At 40.8% G+C, this 16,633-nt stretch overlaps 1 protein-coding gene across 4 annotated transcripts in view; it reads right to left on the reverse strand.

Moving 5' to 3' along the window:
* LOC130164170 (protein phosphatase 3 catalytic subunit alpha) overlaps positions 1-16,633 on the reverse strand; it is a 62,737-nt gene that overhangs the window by 6,839 nt on the left and 39,265 nt on the right. For 2 of the 4 annotated variants that reach the window (XM_056368701.1, XM_056368699.1), the window contains exons 7-13: positions 15,335-15,412; positions 14,259-14,353; positions 5,650-5,775; positions 5,114-5,185; positions 3,508-3,534; positions 2,367-2,451; positions 1,529-1,626 (exon numbers count right to left, since the gene is read on the reverse strand). In XM_056368701.1, the coding sequence (XP_056224676.1) occupies positions 1,529-1,626; positions 2,367-2,451; positions 3,508-3,534; positions 5,114-5,185; positions 5,650-5,775; positions 14,259-14,353; positions 15,335-15,412 (581 nt within the window). The remainder of the gene's footprint in view (positions 1-1,528; positions 1,627-2,366; positions 2,452-3,507; positions 3,535-5,113; positions 5,186-5,649; positions 5,776-14,258; positions 14,354-15,334; positions 15,413-16,633) is intronic. The other 2 variants (XM_056368702.1, XM_056368700.1) reach the window with 1 other exon arrangement.

Consider the following 16,633-nt stretch of genomic DNA (forward strand, 5'->3'; position numbering starts at 1 on the left):
AATTTTTTTGTTAATTCTTCTGGCATCATTGTATCTGCTGCCTGAATCCTCCTCATTGAAGTTAACTTCAATTTTTAAAGCTAAAACTAAACAGCACTTTCCGTCAAAGTGAAACCATGTAACGTATGTTAGAAATGCAAAATCGAATACATGAATAATAAAATTCACTCTTAAGGCCTTAAGCCTTACTTGGGCTGGTATGACCGGTAGCTTCTGGTGGCTAATGTTAGCAAACTTTAGGTAGGTATTGCTTTGTAGCAGAAAAAACTTTGATAGTTCTCTGACTTTTTGATCATGTGTGCAAAAGTACACCCCAGTGGACAACAGTGTAACATACTAAATTTTAGCTTTTAACATCATCCTGTAATTGTTACTTGTGGCCACAGTCACTGTTCAACAAACATTACTTACACTTGCTTTAATACAGAGAGGTACATATTCTTGAAAAGATCAGAGGAGTTTTTTTTAATGTGAAAACTGTAACTGTGTGTGATATTTCTGTGTACAATGTAACACCGTTATTATAAGTGCTAGCTGATGTTTTGTGAGAACCTGTGAGAGGAGAGGGAAGTTACTTGGATTTCTGCTTCATCTTGTGAATGAAAAGGCAGACAGCAGCTATTCCCCTTTCATTCACAGTTGGTTGTGTTAATTCCAATTCATCCTTTGAATCACAGAGAATCCCGCGTCTATTCTGATGGAGCGCGGCTCCGATCCACTAGCTCTCAATTTTGGACAATAACGTGGCCATTTCTGTCAGGAGTCCAACTAAATTTGAAGTGTTTGTAAAGGCTTTTCCAGAAAGCCTTTACTTCCTCGCTGCAGCTGCTTGTTAAACTCATTTAGGGAGTGTTTGGAATTCAACATGAGAGGGTGAACTGAACTCTAAACTTGTCTTACAGGAAGAAAAGAAAAAAAAAACAACAACAGAATACTTGCACAACCGATTATACCTGCAGTTTCTAGGGAGAAAAGAGAAAGAAAAAGATACAGGTAATATTTGAGATAAAAACCAGTGGAATACAGAAAGAGACGGGGACGGGAAGACAGCGTATTAATGCGAGACATCAAGAGGGAGACACATTTGAGAAGACAAAGGGATAAAGAAAATCTGCTGAATGTATTTGGCATCGTTTAGGAAGAAGGGGCTGTCTGTTGAAAATATAACTTTATATTTTATAGTCATTTTTCCAGGAAAAATTACTACTTTGAACTAGTTGAAGGAAAACTGCACTGAGCAGCTGTTATTGCTAAGTAGTATTTAACTACACATGCAGTATAGAGAAGATACAGACTGATGCTGCCAGAAACATTTAACTACACTTACAGCATTACTCTGAGGCAGCAATTTGAAATTCCAGGACCATCGCTGAGGGAAAAGGGAAGAAGTTTGCAGATACAGTATACCATAAACACTGAGCTAGCACTTTATTCAGGGCACTGCTGTGTAAGGGGAACTTGTGTGTGTACGAGAATCCCTTCTGGGGGCCATAGCTTGGGGTCTCAGGCAACTTGGTGACAGTCTTACCATTCTGCAGCTTTTCTTTGCCACCGGACAGCACTCCGCTCGGTAGCATTCCTGTCGGGGTCAGTCCCTTCAGCGTCAGCACGCTCTCACTCTCCTCTCTGAAATATAAACAAAGACAATATTAACGTCCTTCCCTAAAGCTCACTTTATTCTAATCATTCTAATACTTACTAAATGACTAAAACACAAATTCATTTCTACACAATCATGCCACGTGTAATTGAAGCTTGCAAAACACATGGGTGCAGTGTAAGCTGAAAACATTGAAATATTATCACAACATAAGTCGTTATGATGAATGTGTTAGCAAACAATTGGTTCCTTATGCATCCAGCAGACAGAGAGCAACATTAACATCATTAGGAGTTGTGTTTCTGACAACCCGGTGAATGTAGGTCCAATATTGACTCCCCGTTTAGCAGGTTTTTGGTCTCCACCAACTCCTAAGGGAAATATCTTGCTCTTTAGCTGCTAAATTCTCCACTGTGTTCACAAGTCAGCAGTTAACTTTGGCAGTTTGCTGTTCGGTGCTGGGCAGGTTGTCTACTTTGGGTCTATCAGAGTTTCTTTGCTGAGAACAGCTGCCTGTTGTGCCTGGTAAAGCTGCAGGTTGTAAAACCAAAACAATGAGCTTAAAGATGCTAAAACGCTCCATAGAGCTGAGGTTATTCTATATGAATGACCCCATTCATACCAGAAAGGCCTTAAAATCCATTGCTAATATAAAATATTGATTAGTGCAGCTTTAAATATTCAGTTTAGTCTTTTGTAATGCAGTAGCATTGAAGGATAATGGTAGAACATACAGAACACAAGGGAGTTGTTCATGCCAACATACCTGAGCACAGAGAATACTCTAGCCATTTTTCCAATGGCACGGATCTTGTTGCGGATGACCTCCTTGCGGGCAGAAGCGGTGGCACCTGAAATGGTCATACAGTGTGACTTGTGTGTATAAAGCCACGTCCTGTGGAAGAGTACTCTAAACTGCATTACCTTTGTGTTCGCATGTTTGTTTTAATCTCCAAAAGCCTTTATTTTCCAAGTTCCATACAGTTTAGTAAATGTGCGAGGAGACAGAACATGTTTGTTGCACTATTAGTTTAATCCAGAAGTGCATCAAAAGACCACGATGCAAACACAATATGATTATTGAAGCCTGAAGTTCAGATTATACAGAGTAGTTTATATCCATCCACACATCAAAACAACCGAGTAATTCTCAGTATCCACTGCATTCATGCTTCTTGTATCATTCCACTAGTAGCATTCAGCTGTAGTCCCTTTAAATCCTAGATACCATTCTCCCCTGATAGCACTTAAACATTTTAAACCTCGTTATATCATCTGTAAATGGCCCGTTGCTTGTCTAAACATGTCTTTTCAGCAAGTTCGATGAGCACACACTATATGAATTTTCCTGTGCTGTGTTTTGGTTGCAGAGACTCAAACAGGATTTTTCCTGGACTGGAAAACAAAACTTTATTTAAAGAGACCCTTTTGCAGAATAACAGTTTAAAGGCCCCAGGGAGCCAGTGTGGAAAATGTGTGAGCATGAAGGATGGAAATGAAGTTGGTGTGTGGTGAAAGGTTGGGTAAAGGAAAGAGCTGACAGTCTGATGTTTTGTTTAAGACTCTTCCTCTCATCCTCAGTTGAATAAAACGCTGTTATTACTTGAAAATATGTTTGCCCACAGGACTGATCGCTTGCAGTAGTGGTAGTGCTTTTTTTTAATGTGCACATCAAATACTTTACTTTGGTTAATGAGAACGACCTCCCTGAGCTGTTTTTTGTCGATATGTCATAAAAAAAACAACAACAAAAAACCCAACTATTTAATTAAGAACAAGAGTGAGACTCAGAGGTGTTAGAAGGTGCTTTAAACAGTGACGTTAGTTGACAGACTGAAATTCAGAGAGCAAGCACTGGATAAAAGTCTATCTACCGCGGCACACACCGGTATGACTAGTGTTTGTACCTTTTTTGGGGGGATATATTAGCTGTCCTTCTCATGAAAACACCCCCAGAAGAGAAGACAAGAGAAAGGACAGAGAGATCAGTGGATGGCTGTAAAATGAAAGAGGAGGCGGCGGAAAGGTGGCACACGGTGAAATAAGAGGCAACAAAGCACAAGAAGTGTAAAATAAAAGCGATGCCTTGAAACACAAAACTCTGGAAAACATAGAAAAGAGAGAAATTAGATGAGGTAAACAAAGGAAGTGACAACATCACAGCATGAGAGAGAGAGAGAGAGAAAGAGGGCAAGAGAAGAGAGGAGAATGCTAAAGAAATAAGTGAAAAAGTAGTGAGGTTTGAGATATCACTGTAAAATATGGAAACAATAGCAGATAAAGAGCAAGGCAACAAAATGATTGTCAGAGATTACAAGGGCACAGGAAAGGAGATCATGAGTGAGAAAGACAAAGGTAAGAACAATCCAAATGTCAAAATAGTAAAATTAACAAAATATATGCAAGTGAAGATGACTGCAAAACTGAAACAGAACAAGAAATGAGCTTAAGAGGAGACACAAGGGTGAAAGTGAGAGCAAGGAAATGTGAAAATAAAGTGGATCAAGTAAAACCATTGAGTGAATGAGTTGGTGGAAAATGATGAAATGTTAAAGGACTGCTTATTTTTTGAACGACTGTGTATTATACAGGTTGTGACACTGTCCAAATCAATGTCAATTTACTTCAATAATTAATTTAAAATGATGGATTGTGGAGTACAAATACTTTTTATAGCACAAATTATTTTCATGAAATTGAATATTAACTTTGAAAAAAACTAAAATCGAGATAAATTCAAATACATGCTACATACATGGACCCTTATGTATTGTTCGCTTTTTTTCATATGCTACCTATTTATTTGCCCTGATCAGCATTAGCCAGTAATTTCAAACTGCAGGAACATTCAGTTTAACATGTGGCTGAAATCTGGCGACATCCTGATACTCCACCCTTGGGTGCTGTTTACAGAGTCAAACTGTGCATCAGTAAACACAAAGAGAAAGAGAGGAGGAGGGGGTGGCAGTGAGGTCATTTCCTGTTTGGCATTAAGGGGTGGGGCAGACAGAGGGAAACTGGTCATCTCATTGTAGATAAGCTGCTTGGGATCAAACAGATGACTCGAACTCGCCACCATTATATGAAGATAAAAAGCATGATTACGATTACGCCTTGAATTTAGCTGCTTTTAGACTTTTTCAGAGTTGCTGATGTTTCGCTGAGATCCTGGGTAATTCTAAAGCTGCTGTTTTCAAGCTGCTGAAAGCAATAACTGATTCTTTCAGCTGAGTCATGTGTCAAATAGTTTCTGGATTCTTCATTTGTTGACAAATATGTTTCAGAATGTCTAAAAATGAAATATATTTAAACTGAATGTTCTGAAAATTGGGCAGAGCAGCTGTGGTATGTGTAAACACACCAAGAATGTGTGAGATTTAGAGTGTGCGTGTGTGTGTGTGTGTGTGTGTGTGTTTGTGCCTGGGACTCCTATTAGCAGAGGTCTCCCTCTAGTGGAGCTGGGGCAAACTGCAGTGAGAACTGATGTGTTTTGTATCTGTCTGCTCTGCTTACCGTCCAGCTCCTCGTCAGTCGTCAGCTCATCATTGGAGCAGATGCTCAGTACATTCACTAGCATCTCAGTCACTGCAATAAAATAAGACAAAAAATAGAAAACTATTGCACTTATTCTTTGACACGTACCACTTCATGAGTAATCTTAAGTATGGGGAAGGTGTTCAGCCACGAGAAGTCATGTGGTACAGTTCACCCGAGTGACCCCTCCACCCATACGCCCTGTCAGCAGTGACCTTGCAACACAGCTGGTAATGGCTCTGTGTGAAAGGGTCACACTGAAAATGGGTCGTCTCATTTATTTGGTAACTTTGCATGTAAGCATATTTCTGGCTCATAAATCATGAGCAAGTAATCAGTAAGTACTGTATTTATGACTCTACCACACTGAGTGTCTGTGCCACATTTCTCAAGGCTGTGTCATTTTCATTACTGACTCAGCAAACTGAATGTTCAAACAGCATTTGGTAAAACTCCTTGTAGTTAATGTTCTGATTTCATGTACATCACTATTCTATGTGTGTATTTTTGCTCACCCTTCTCGCCTACAAATGGCAGGGACCAGGTGAAAACGTCCATGAAGTTGGGCAGCCAGTAAGGGTGAGGTGAGCAGTTGAACTGTCGAATGTTCATCACGTTGTTCTCATACTTCAGCACTGCCGCTGGGGAGGGACGCAAGAGACAAGGAGGGTGGTTGTTAAATATGTGAGATCTAATGAAGTTGTGCTTTCTCTCTGGTTCTTGAACATATCAAGATGACTTATGGTCACAGGTGGTCCTTTAATCAACTTTAGCTTGCAGGATATGTCTGTTCACATCTATAACATTCACATGTGCAGCATATACATAACAGTGAAAAAATGCTTAGAGTTTTTATGTTTGAGGAGGAAGTGATAAAATGAAATATAGCTGTTGTGATATCTCTATCTTCTCCTTATAAAGTCTCAGACAGCTTGCAGTGGTCTGAAATCAGGATTAGAGTCCATACTTCACTAGACCAAAGAAAAAGCACCAGATCAAATTGAGGTCCAAGTCCATTACCGGCCTGCTTCCTGTTTCAAACCACCACTTAGAAATATGGTATGCACTCAGCTGCTGGTATAGACTAAGGCACATATTGTGGGCACCGTTTTGTCTGTCTGACATCTCATTAGCCCCAGTAGAGTGACCCACAAAGTACTCCTAAAGAAAACAAGACTTGTTGGAAATGAGACATGAACACTCATAACATAAGAAAAACAACAAGATATTAATAAATATCTTTATTAACATGGTTCTTCCCTTTGGTTGCTTTATTCAGCCCCACCCTGAGCGAGACGTGTGGCTGAAAACTTTTCTTATTTAATTTTTAAAATATCAGATTAAAATCAATAAGGGCTGTGTGTTTTAGTTTGAAAAGTCCCTGGATGTTTATGTTCTTCACTTTTCCTGGTTAATGATTCATTGGCTGCAAGTGCCGTTCAGAGTTGTGACTAAACAAAACCACCAGTAGCTACAGAGCTCCATTTGGCTAAAGAAAAAAAAAAAATTTAGAAAAATGAAGTGGCTAACATAGTGTCACCAAACCAAGACTGAAACCTCAAACGCTGTTGCTGTCAGTCAACAGTGAATAAAATAATTCAATTTAAAACTACCTACACACAAAAAAGAAACTTTTATGGTGATTTGTAAACAATCAACATTTGCCAACGTCTCACCCTGACAGAGGGACTAGTATATCCACAAAACTGCCAACTGAGATGTGTAAATTAAGGCTGAAAAATGCACAGGCTTCACAATGAAGGTAACAAGCATTTGGGTAGAAGAGAAAAAAAAATCAATCCCCTTTTCACCGCTCTGGAACATTTCCTCTGCGTATTGATTACGGCCCCCAGTGAATCATGTCTGTCATTTACAGGATTGGATACATGACTAACATCACAGGAACACATGGCTCAGCATTTGAGCTCTTTCAGTCTGAGCTCTTTTCATTAGTTAGAAAAGCACCAATTTCCAGTGAGTAGGGAGGGAAAGAGAGTGGGCAGAGACAGGAAGCTATGGTAATGATGGACAAAACTTGCAACAGTAATTTACACTATATGATGATTAGAATATTCTCATCTTCCAGGGAATTTGACATGGAAATGCAGACCTGCTTTTGCCATCCAAGTGTTCCTTCTTATGATGTTTCAAATAGTAAAATATTTCAAAAATTTCTAAGATGTAAAAAAATTGCTTGACTACTTTAAAGGAATAGTTTGACAATTCCTTTTTTTTGCTGAGGCTTCGATGAGAAGATCAATACCACTCATGCTTGTCCATTAAATTTTAAGCTATCAGCTACTAGTATGCTTAGCTTAGCACAAAGACTGGAATCAGGGGGAAACGGTCAGCTCGCAGTGACAGGAAGAAAATAATCCAGTACAGAACACCCCATCAACCTTAAGGGAAACTTTCGAAGTGATGGTGGGTGGATTTTGTTCCCTTTGGACAGAACCTGGCTAGCTGTTATCCAATGTTTCCAGTTTTTATGCTAAACTAAGCTATACAGCAGCTAGCTGTAGCTTCATATTTAATGGAAAGATCAGAGATTGGTATCAGTCTTTTCATCTAACTCTTGTGTTAGAAAGCAAAGTGAGACTTCACTTTTAGTTTTGTTTTTTTCTACAAACGAAACTGAATCCCACCAGAATCATTAGAAAGATGCTACTCACACAGAGCAGCTTTAAATGATTGAAGCAGTTATTTTAATCATGTAACAGTGGAGACTGGGTGTGTTTAAGCTGCTGTTCACAGTATGAGTGAAGAGGGAAGAGCAGAATAAAAGCAGCAACGCATCCATTTGACAGCAGCTGACTTTAAAAAAGCAGCTGGAATGGCAGTTGACCATCCTTATGTACTCGCGGCCATGCTGGGATTAAGTAAGTAAGAAAGTATTAAAGCAATCAGTATTAGTACAGAGCATAACTCTTTGGAACAAATTTTTCTCCTCAAGATGCATATACAATATTTCTCTTTGTGCCATATTCAGTAGATCAGTTTTATACAAAGCCTTATCATAATCATATGGTCTCTGTGCAGTGCTGACATAGACACCATCTCCAAACAGTGACCACGGTATGCCCCATGGGACCTCACCCATGATTAACACACAGTGTGAACGTGGGTGTTGAGGAAAATGAGAGCCAAACACAAATATATCCATGCAGTATGTAGAGGCCCCAGCCTCTCTCTCGCGCCCCCCCCCCCCCCCCATACACAAGTCTGGTGGCCCAGATCTGCAGAAAGCGGACACCGTGGCTGGGTCATCATGGGGGACTTTCCTGCCTCCGCCCCTCTCAGGGTCGGGAATAGCAAGTCATCAAACCTGGCATCCCAAGCAGCTATAACCTCGGTTGCAACACAAAGCGGGTCAGAAAACATATCGCTAGGTTAGGGTTTGCCTCAGTGTGTGTGATGGTGTGTGTAGTCAGTGAGGCATGGTAATGCATATAGTGCAGTAACTATGCAATCCAATTGGTCCCTTAAGTATTGCATTCCACTGCCATCACCTCTCACCCATCCCAGGCTGCACAAATGAACACACACACATCCTCCAACACAAAACAGAAATATCTCCTGTAGGGGAACATCTATTCCTGTATAATAAATGTGGCAGTATAATCAATATCAGTAATACACTAGTACCCAGTCCAATAAGAAAATCATGGTATTAGTCTGACACTCAGACAGGACTGTGGGTTTTTATGTGTGTGTGTCGGTGTGCACGAAAGCAATTGTACGCGTGGGCAGCCATTACATAAACATCACATACTGCATAAACACCGTCGAGGCACTTGATTGAATGCAGCCATGGACGCCCGGGGGGGGGGGGGGGGGGGGGGGGGGGGGCAGAGTGGGGGAAAAGGTCAGCCCCCCTGCTGTTGCTCCTTCAAATCGGATTCCCTTTAAAGGAACAGAGTCACCCAACAACCTCCCCTGTGCAAACACAACAAACATGATGAGCTTTGGGTGTGAGCAGGTCAAGGGCCTCTTTCTTTTTCAGGGCAGATGAGCATGGTAGGGACTGAATGTCATCCATGTACAGTTGAACAAAAAGGTCAGCCCCCCTGCTGTTGCTCCTTCAAATCGGATTCCCTTTAAAGGAACAGAGTCACCCAACAACCTCCCCTGTGCAAACACAACAAACATGATGAGCTTTGGGTGTGAGCAGGTCAAGGGCCTCTTTCTTTTTCAGGGCAGATGAGCATGACAGGAGCAGAAATTTGCTTCCCTATGATCAGAACACTCATTACTACAAATGCACAATTATATGCAAAGTTATTTCTCATGCAGCAGCAGGGCACTGCCCTTGTGGCGACCAGCTGTGACTTCTGTTCAACTCCACTGCTAAATTTAACACTGCATGACAGCCACTAGATGTCTCTGCTGCTCTGATGGTGGTTAACAGGGTAGCTGAGGCCACGTCCTGCTGCCACGGTAACACAGATATTGCGAGGCGACGCCCGCTCATTAATTATTCATAAGGGAGTGCCTTGAGCCGGTTTCCTTGGTAACTGTTAATTCTGCATTGAGATCAGGGGGAGATTCCCACTGTACTGCCCAGACACTTAACGCTGACTGGATATCTGTCTCTGAGGCCTCTTGTAGAAAGTTCGTGCTCCACACCAGATGTTTAAGCCTCCCGATGTCCATTACATCCAGTGCTCCATTTCCATTTGATGTCAGACATGTGAAAGGTAGGGACTGAATGTCATCCATGTACAGTTGAACAATGCATTAATGGTTTCTAATTGAATTGCAGTTGAAACTATTTGCCAAAAACAAAACAAAAAAACAACTGGAAACTCCCATCAATCCTGTCTACTGTGTTCACACAAGTTGGGCGACAAGTCTTGGTTCTGAATTCAAACCAGGTTTTTATTTAGGATACCTGAGGATTTGATGTGAAACTTACTGGTTCCTGAAAGCAACATGTTGATCTATTGTGCTTCTATACTGACAAACTGATAATATGTTGACCTGAAGCTACCACCGAGTGTGGAAAAGTTTCACAAGAGACAGTGATACTGTGAAATGTCATCACTTTGCCAACATAATTTCATGCAACACTGGACGTCTGCCTAAAATGACAAAGCATTTACTGCAGCAGGATATAGATAAGAATAAGAATGAAGTACTTTTAATGTCCCTATTCATTGGCATAATGTCCAATATCAGCTAATGCAGTGATACACTGCATGTCAGGGAGAATTTATACCTTTATTTTAGATTTTTACCTAAAATAATCAGGAAACACCTTGTCATTTATTGATGGTCCACTTACAAGTGTTTTCTGGAGATTACAACCACATTCCACAGTCTTTATCAGTCCATGTCAGTGCTTCCTGATTTTAAATTAATTTGGTGTAGAAACAAAGTCTGAGATTGATATTTTAGATTAATTTAAGGCCCAATTACTAGCTTTTTGGGGAGCTTTCAAGTGCATCTCATGGTCTTCCTCAGTGGACAATTTGCTCAGTTGTCATGGATATAACTATATATAATAAACAGTATTTCTGTGAGGTTTATTACTCAAAAATATGACGAGAAGTGGAACCATGATTCTAATCGGTCAAAAGGCCCATAACTGATAATATTCTCTCACAAGGCTCTTCTTGTTCATACCAGCTCACCATCCCTGTTCATTTTTCTTATGTGATGCAGCATGAAAGGTTTTGTAACGTGCCCTGTTTACGGAAACTGAAGGGAAGCCCAGTAACGACCAGAGTGATAACAGATGGGTGGGCATCTGTAGCCAGGGACTCTTCTCGCTGGCACTTGTGACGAGGGGGAAAAATGAATTCCCTGCTGCGCTGGCGTCATCACTGCCCTCGCTTCCATCCTGCTATTTATTCCAGTGGCAGGGCCAGGAGCCAATCATGCCACTCCATTTCCCCCTCTCTTCAAATCACCCATCTCTTCTACCGACCAACCAGCACAGGACCACCGGCAGGAAACGGTAAAAAAAAGAGTGATCTCCGTTCAGTTTGACCTGTGAGTGAACCAGAGTGATATCCTGGCATTTTCTCTTGGCAGCTGCACATTTAAGTTTCCACTTAATCCATTCCTGTTTCACCCTCATCATGAAGCAATAATTTGGTTATATAAGGTGTAGCAGGTGTGCAGTGGATCTAAACCAGCCAATCCTTCACTGTCTTGGGGGTGAAATAAAATATCAGTGTCAACAGCATTGGCAACATCACCGTCATATAGCTTTTATTCTATCTAAGCACCATAACCATTAAGATTCAGTTGTTGGCTTTCTGGCCCAGTCAATAATGATGCAGCAGAAAACATTCCATTAATACAAAACCGCAAGCAATCTCCAAAGTGTACAACTGCCAACTACACCCCCCCCTCTCCACTGCAGTCACTTCAGGACTCAAACAGAGAAAGCTCAAACAGTGCAAACTGCTAAATCACTGCTGCTGTGTTTTCATTTCCCTGCCAGCTCACAAATGTCTGTGCTGCTGTTCTGATTTCATTGAAGGGGGTGCAGGGGTCAGGGTTGTGATAGACAGCTGGTCAGCGCCTGACACTTACTGCAAAACCAACAGTTTGACTTGAAAGAAAAAGGAGGGATGAATGGCATCTTGAAGCTGGACTTTATCGCGTCATGATCATCATTCATGTGCTGATTATCCTGAGTCAGCTACATGTTCAATTTACGTCTAGTGGAGGAGGTTTTCCTTGCCTGTTTGTGTTGCCTCATATACATCCTCTGCCCCCTCCTCTCTGACAGGAGGTGCACTTTTCACTACTTTTTTCCCCCCACGTGGAGAGGTCTCATTGGTTAATCTGGCCAACTCCCAGCACTAGATTGATGGGACCTGCTCATGCCTCCTCCCTCCCCTCCAAGATTTATGTGACCACTCGATTGGCCATCAATCACAGGACATGCACAGTGGGCTCCGAGCTTCGACAAGAAGCTAAGAGCAGAGCAATTCATTACAGAGGCTTTGCTTCTACCAGTGAACCCCACCCACATGACTGATTAGAAGACCATCAACAGGACTAACAGGACTGTATTGGTTAGCTGGGGGGGGGGGGGGTTAACCATCATATCTCTGGCAAGACTTTTATCTTGAGGGATGTTTGCTTGCTTGGGAGCGGCTCTTTCTCTGCCATTATATTTGTATTTTACGCCAATGATCAGATTTGGCCAAAGAAAAAAGTGTGTCTCATTTTCAAGCAGACAGTGAATGATGACAGAAATAAAGGGCATGTACTCCTCCTAGGTAAGATGTATCTGTGTCCCTAAATGAAGTCAGTTCTAAAAAAAAAAACAGAGTAATCTTTTCTTTCTGATAACGACACTTGCTCTGGGAGGCATTTGATCAACTGAGGGTCAGCAAGTTGTAACTAAGACGACGGTACAGACCAAATCCTTTCAGATACTTTGACTCTTCTGTATTGAGCTCAAGAGTTACAAATGATTTGCCAGGCCATTAGTTGCCAAAACTAAAAAACAACATGCATCTGACATCACGTTGTTTGTTTGTTTGTTTGTACTGTGCCGTGTTGTGCTGACTGTGAGCCCTTGGAAGATTAGCTGGCATGGAACAAATGGGGTCCTAATAATAAACAACGAACCAGACAGGAACACTGCCTCGCTGTTTCTTGACTATTGCAAAGAAGGCATGGAGGCAGCTCATGGGAAAAAGAGTAAACAAATGCAACCTAATCTCAGATCAAAGAAAACACACCTGCAAGTGGGCCAAAACAAAACAGAAAAGGACAGCTCCCTTGCGTAATGCGCTTGTGCCAGCAGCACTGCGGTGTAAAGCTTTGGTATGGCATTTCATCACGAGAGAAATTACGAAACAGCGTGCACCAGCACTATCGTTCTTTCCTTCCCATTTCCATTTCCTGTGTTTTGCCCAACACCACCCCCATCCTAACATGCCCCCACAGCCAAAGCAGATACTGTCTGTTCTCCGGGGAAAAATGCTGACTCACAGCACAAAGGCGAGCCTATCTTGTTGCGTGGGCACCGTAGTGCAGCATAGGGCGCCACCAGGTGCCAAGCGAACCGGCATTGGGCCACTTCATCTCACACCAGCTCTGTCATTGATTTGACCTGATTAAACTCACTGTACAAGTACAATGCTATGATCAAAATATATTATGTATACGGAGTAGAGCAGTTCTCCATTGGAATACTGAAAAACTGCCTGCACTATTTTGTGGAACAAATATGATGCCAACACCTTTTTGATGTAGTTAAGTGCCAAACATGAAGGCAACACTTACCAGTGACCTTTTTTCAAATTATTTAAAGACACCTTTATATCACATTCAATTAAATATAAACTATCCTCAGCATACAACTATAGCTACAATACCACTGCAAATGTGCCAGTGTTAGCCAAAAGGCTCATTTTCAACTGTTGTCCCTTAACCACAGTTAAATTACTCAAATACCAGATTGCAGCCCAGGTAAGATTTTGAGAGCCCTTTAAATATCAATTGAGCAACATTTTTGACATTGAAATTGACATAAGGGAGTTAATATAAGGTAATAGGGTGTTAGGACTACTGATCCCACTCAGAATCACTTCAGTCTGAAGCTAGTAGTCATTTTCAACTTACTTTTTTGTTTGGCTGGTTTTCTATCTATCTATCTATCTATCTATCTATCTATCTATCTATCTATCTATCTATCTATCTATCTATCTATCTATCTATCTATCTATCTATCTATCTATCTATCTATATCTAAGTAAGTAAGTTAAGCAATTCAAACCTTTAGCAAACCAAAGGCTAGACATTTTTCTCAGAAGTACTAAACCAACAGGCTCCATTCTACTGTTGTGTCCAATAAAGACATGTCAGCTAGCATGCACAATACCTTGTCCCTGAAACTCTACAAAGGAATGAAGCCATTCATGATGTTATTAATTACATCTGAGCTATGATATCAAAATTATATGAAAAAAGGCATTTTGGGATTTCCCAGTTCTGTGATTACATTTTGCACAGATCTGAGACCAGCAATAATTCTCCAGCCCGCAACCAACCATCTGTAAATGTGATGTCACCCAGCGCCAATTGTAAATATGACACTGTGGTATTCATATTACAAGTCACTGAAGATTGTTAATGATACATTCCTTCTCCTTACCTTTGTTGTTGTAGACATCTAAATAGTTGGGTGCTGAGAAGATGGTGATAAGGGATGGGAAGCCAGTGGTCTGACTCTTTCTGTACATGCGATATCTGGTAGAATGTCCAAATGAGAAGTAAGCATTAGTAAACATTACAACATTTCATTCGTGGATTACTCATTGGCGTTCAACCCTCGGGATATGATTAGCCATGACAGTGTTTATGGCGTCTTGTTTTCACTCTGACTGTGTGTTTGTCTTGTAAGCTGATGCATCAGTGATGCCTCAGGAGAGCAAATCCCTGTGTTACAGGTGAAACGTGCCCTTAAGTTATCATCATACTGAACAAACTAAGCATTCAAACCCATCTACACTTTGTTTGTTTGGTCTACCAGCCTGTGCCGTTTGGTTGCCCCATATCTTTCAGCAACTATTTACACAGATTTAAAAAAAAAAAAAAAAAAGAAAAAAAAAGTACCAATTACACACAAAAGATAAAATGTAACTCAATAACATTATTACATTTGTGGTCTGAAGCAGCTTGGGGCAGCAGCCTCATCTGAGATATGGCGAGGTGTCCCGTGTGACCATGCTGTGGGAGTGCATTGGTAAACAACTGTGTGCTGTGCCTCCCACCGCCTTAACCTTGCTTAGAGGGAGATCAGCTTGACAGATCCACCCACCTGCCTGTCTTAAAAACCAAACTTTTCAAAGAGGCTTTCCAGTGTCTTTGTTAGAAATCCAAGTTGCACTGTTACTATACCTCCTGTTGTGCCCAAATTCCTGATGAATAGAAAGAAAAACCCCCCAAAAAAACCCAGTAACACACAATAATTCTTGAGTTCTTGACAATATCTGCATGAATTATACCAGTCACATTACATCTGACCAACTCACTCCTCCTGCTGGATACATTTTCATTTCTTGGATTAACACGACTTCTCTCAAAGTTCAGGCTGCACCGAATCTGCTCTCCAGACAGGCTCAAACAAACCCCCGGGGCACCCAGGAAGCTTTTCATTTAATACCCTGGTCTGAATCACTCTGCTGTGTGACAGTGTGATGGGAGAAGATGAAATGCCACAACACTCACCCAGCATCCTGCGCTTCATGGGCCCGGATGATAGATAATAAGTTATTGTGTTGTAGAAAGTCACAGACTGCAGGGTAGCTGTTGAATAAAGAGACAAACATTTGGTTTACTCATATATCAAGAAAAATCCCAGAAAGATCAAGAAAAAAAAATCAATAGAAATAACTAAATAAGTAATGGGTATCATTGATTATGCTCAGAGAAACAGTGGATATACAAGACTGAGTTCAAGCTAAATTTGTTTTCAAACCAACTGTGGCTCATGAAGAGGTATATTGCCTCGAAAGGTTGGCTGTAAATTAAGGCTTTCATAACAATTTGAAGTTCCACCTGAATTTTAAAGCAGGCACTTTGATTTCTAAAAAATCCCACATTTTTGTGAGCAAAGGTATGGTGATTCATAATCTAAATAGTATGCTTGACTTTTAAACACGCTTTCATACTGTAAGAGGAGTGATGTGTGATCCTTCTCAAATGGAGCGTTTTATTTTAGAATGAACCTCAAAAAATGTCAAGTATGACAGATGATTCATAGCAGACGGTTTCTTTATGAAAAAAAGGGATTCCTCGGGAGTGTGTGCTCACGCTGATCTATTCAGTCTGTGAGAAGAGAGACTAAAAACCTCTACAGCCAACGTTCAAGCTACAGTAATGTTTCAGAGTTTTCCATTCGACAATCTTTCATGCCCACGCACCAGCTTACACTCAAAATTTCCTTTGTTCAAAAATAAAAAAAGACATAAGATAATTCACTGGCAAACAGCATTTCTGAAGTAAAATGTCTTCATCTAAAAAAAATAAATAAATAAAAAAAAAATGCTATGAAAACAGCACTACCACATTACATATGAGACTTGCTTCTGATTAAAACCCCAGTGGACAGGATTTATGAAATGTGGGATGCTGTGCAATGAACAAAGTGAGTGACAGCTCACAATGAATGAGTGACACCTTTGCATTTGCATTACATCTGAAACACTTAGTGGATGTGGGAGGATTTCTTCAACAATAGCAGGAGCTAAATTCAAGTGTTTTTTTGTTTTTTTTTTGCGGTTTCATCTCAGAAGTCCCTCTACATCCCTTTGCAGCAATGGGGATGAAATTCTGGGACATCTCACAGACTCTTGTGAGACAGACAGAAGATAAATCAATTAAGGGCAACTCCATTATAATGTATTTTTTTAACATATTGTCATTCTACTCTGTGATGTTAAAAACAAACAACAATCTGCCATCAGGACGACGCTAAAAAGTCCCACTGGCCTGGAAAAACATTTATAAAAAGTATTTTATTCCCAC

The sequence above is a fragment of the Seriola aureovittata genome, chromosome 23, assembly GCF_021018895.1.
Source record: "Seriola aureovittata isolate HTS-2021-v1 ecotype China chromosome 23, ASM2101889v1, whole genome shotgun sequence".
In the NCBI taxonomy this organism is placed as follows: domain Eukaryota; kingdom Metazoa; phylum Chordata; class Actinopteri; order Carangiformes; family Carangidae; genus Seriola; species Seriola aureovittata.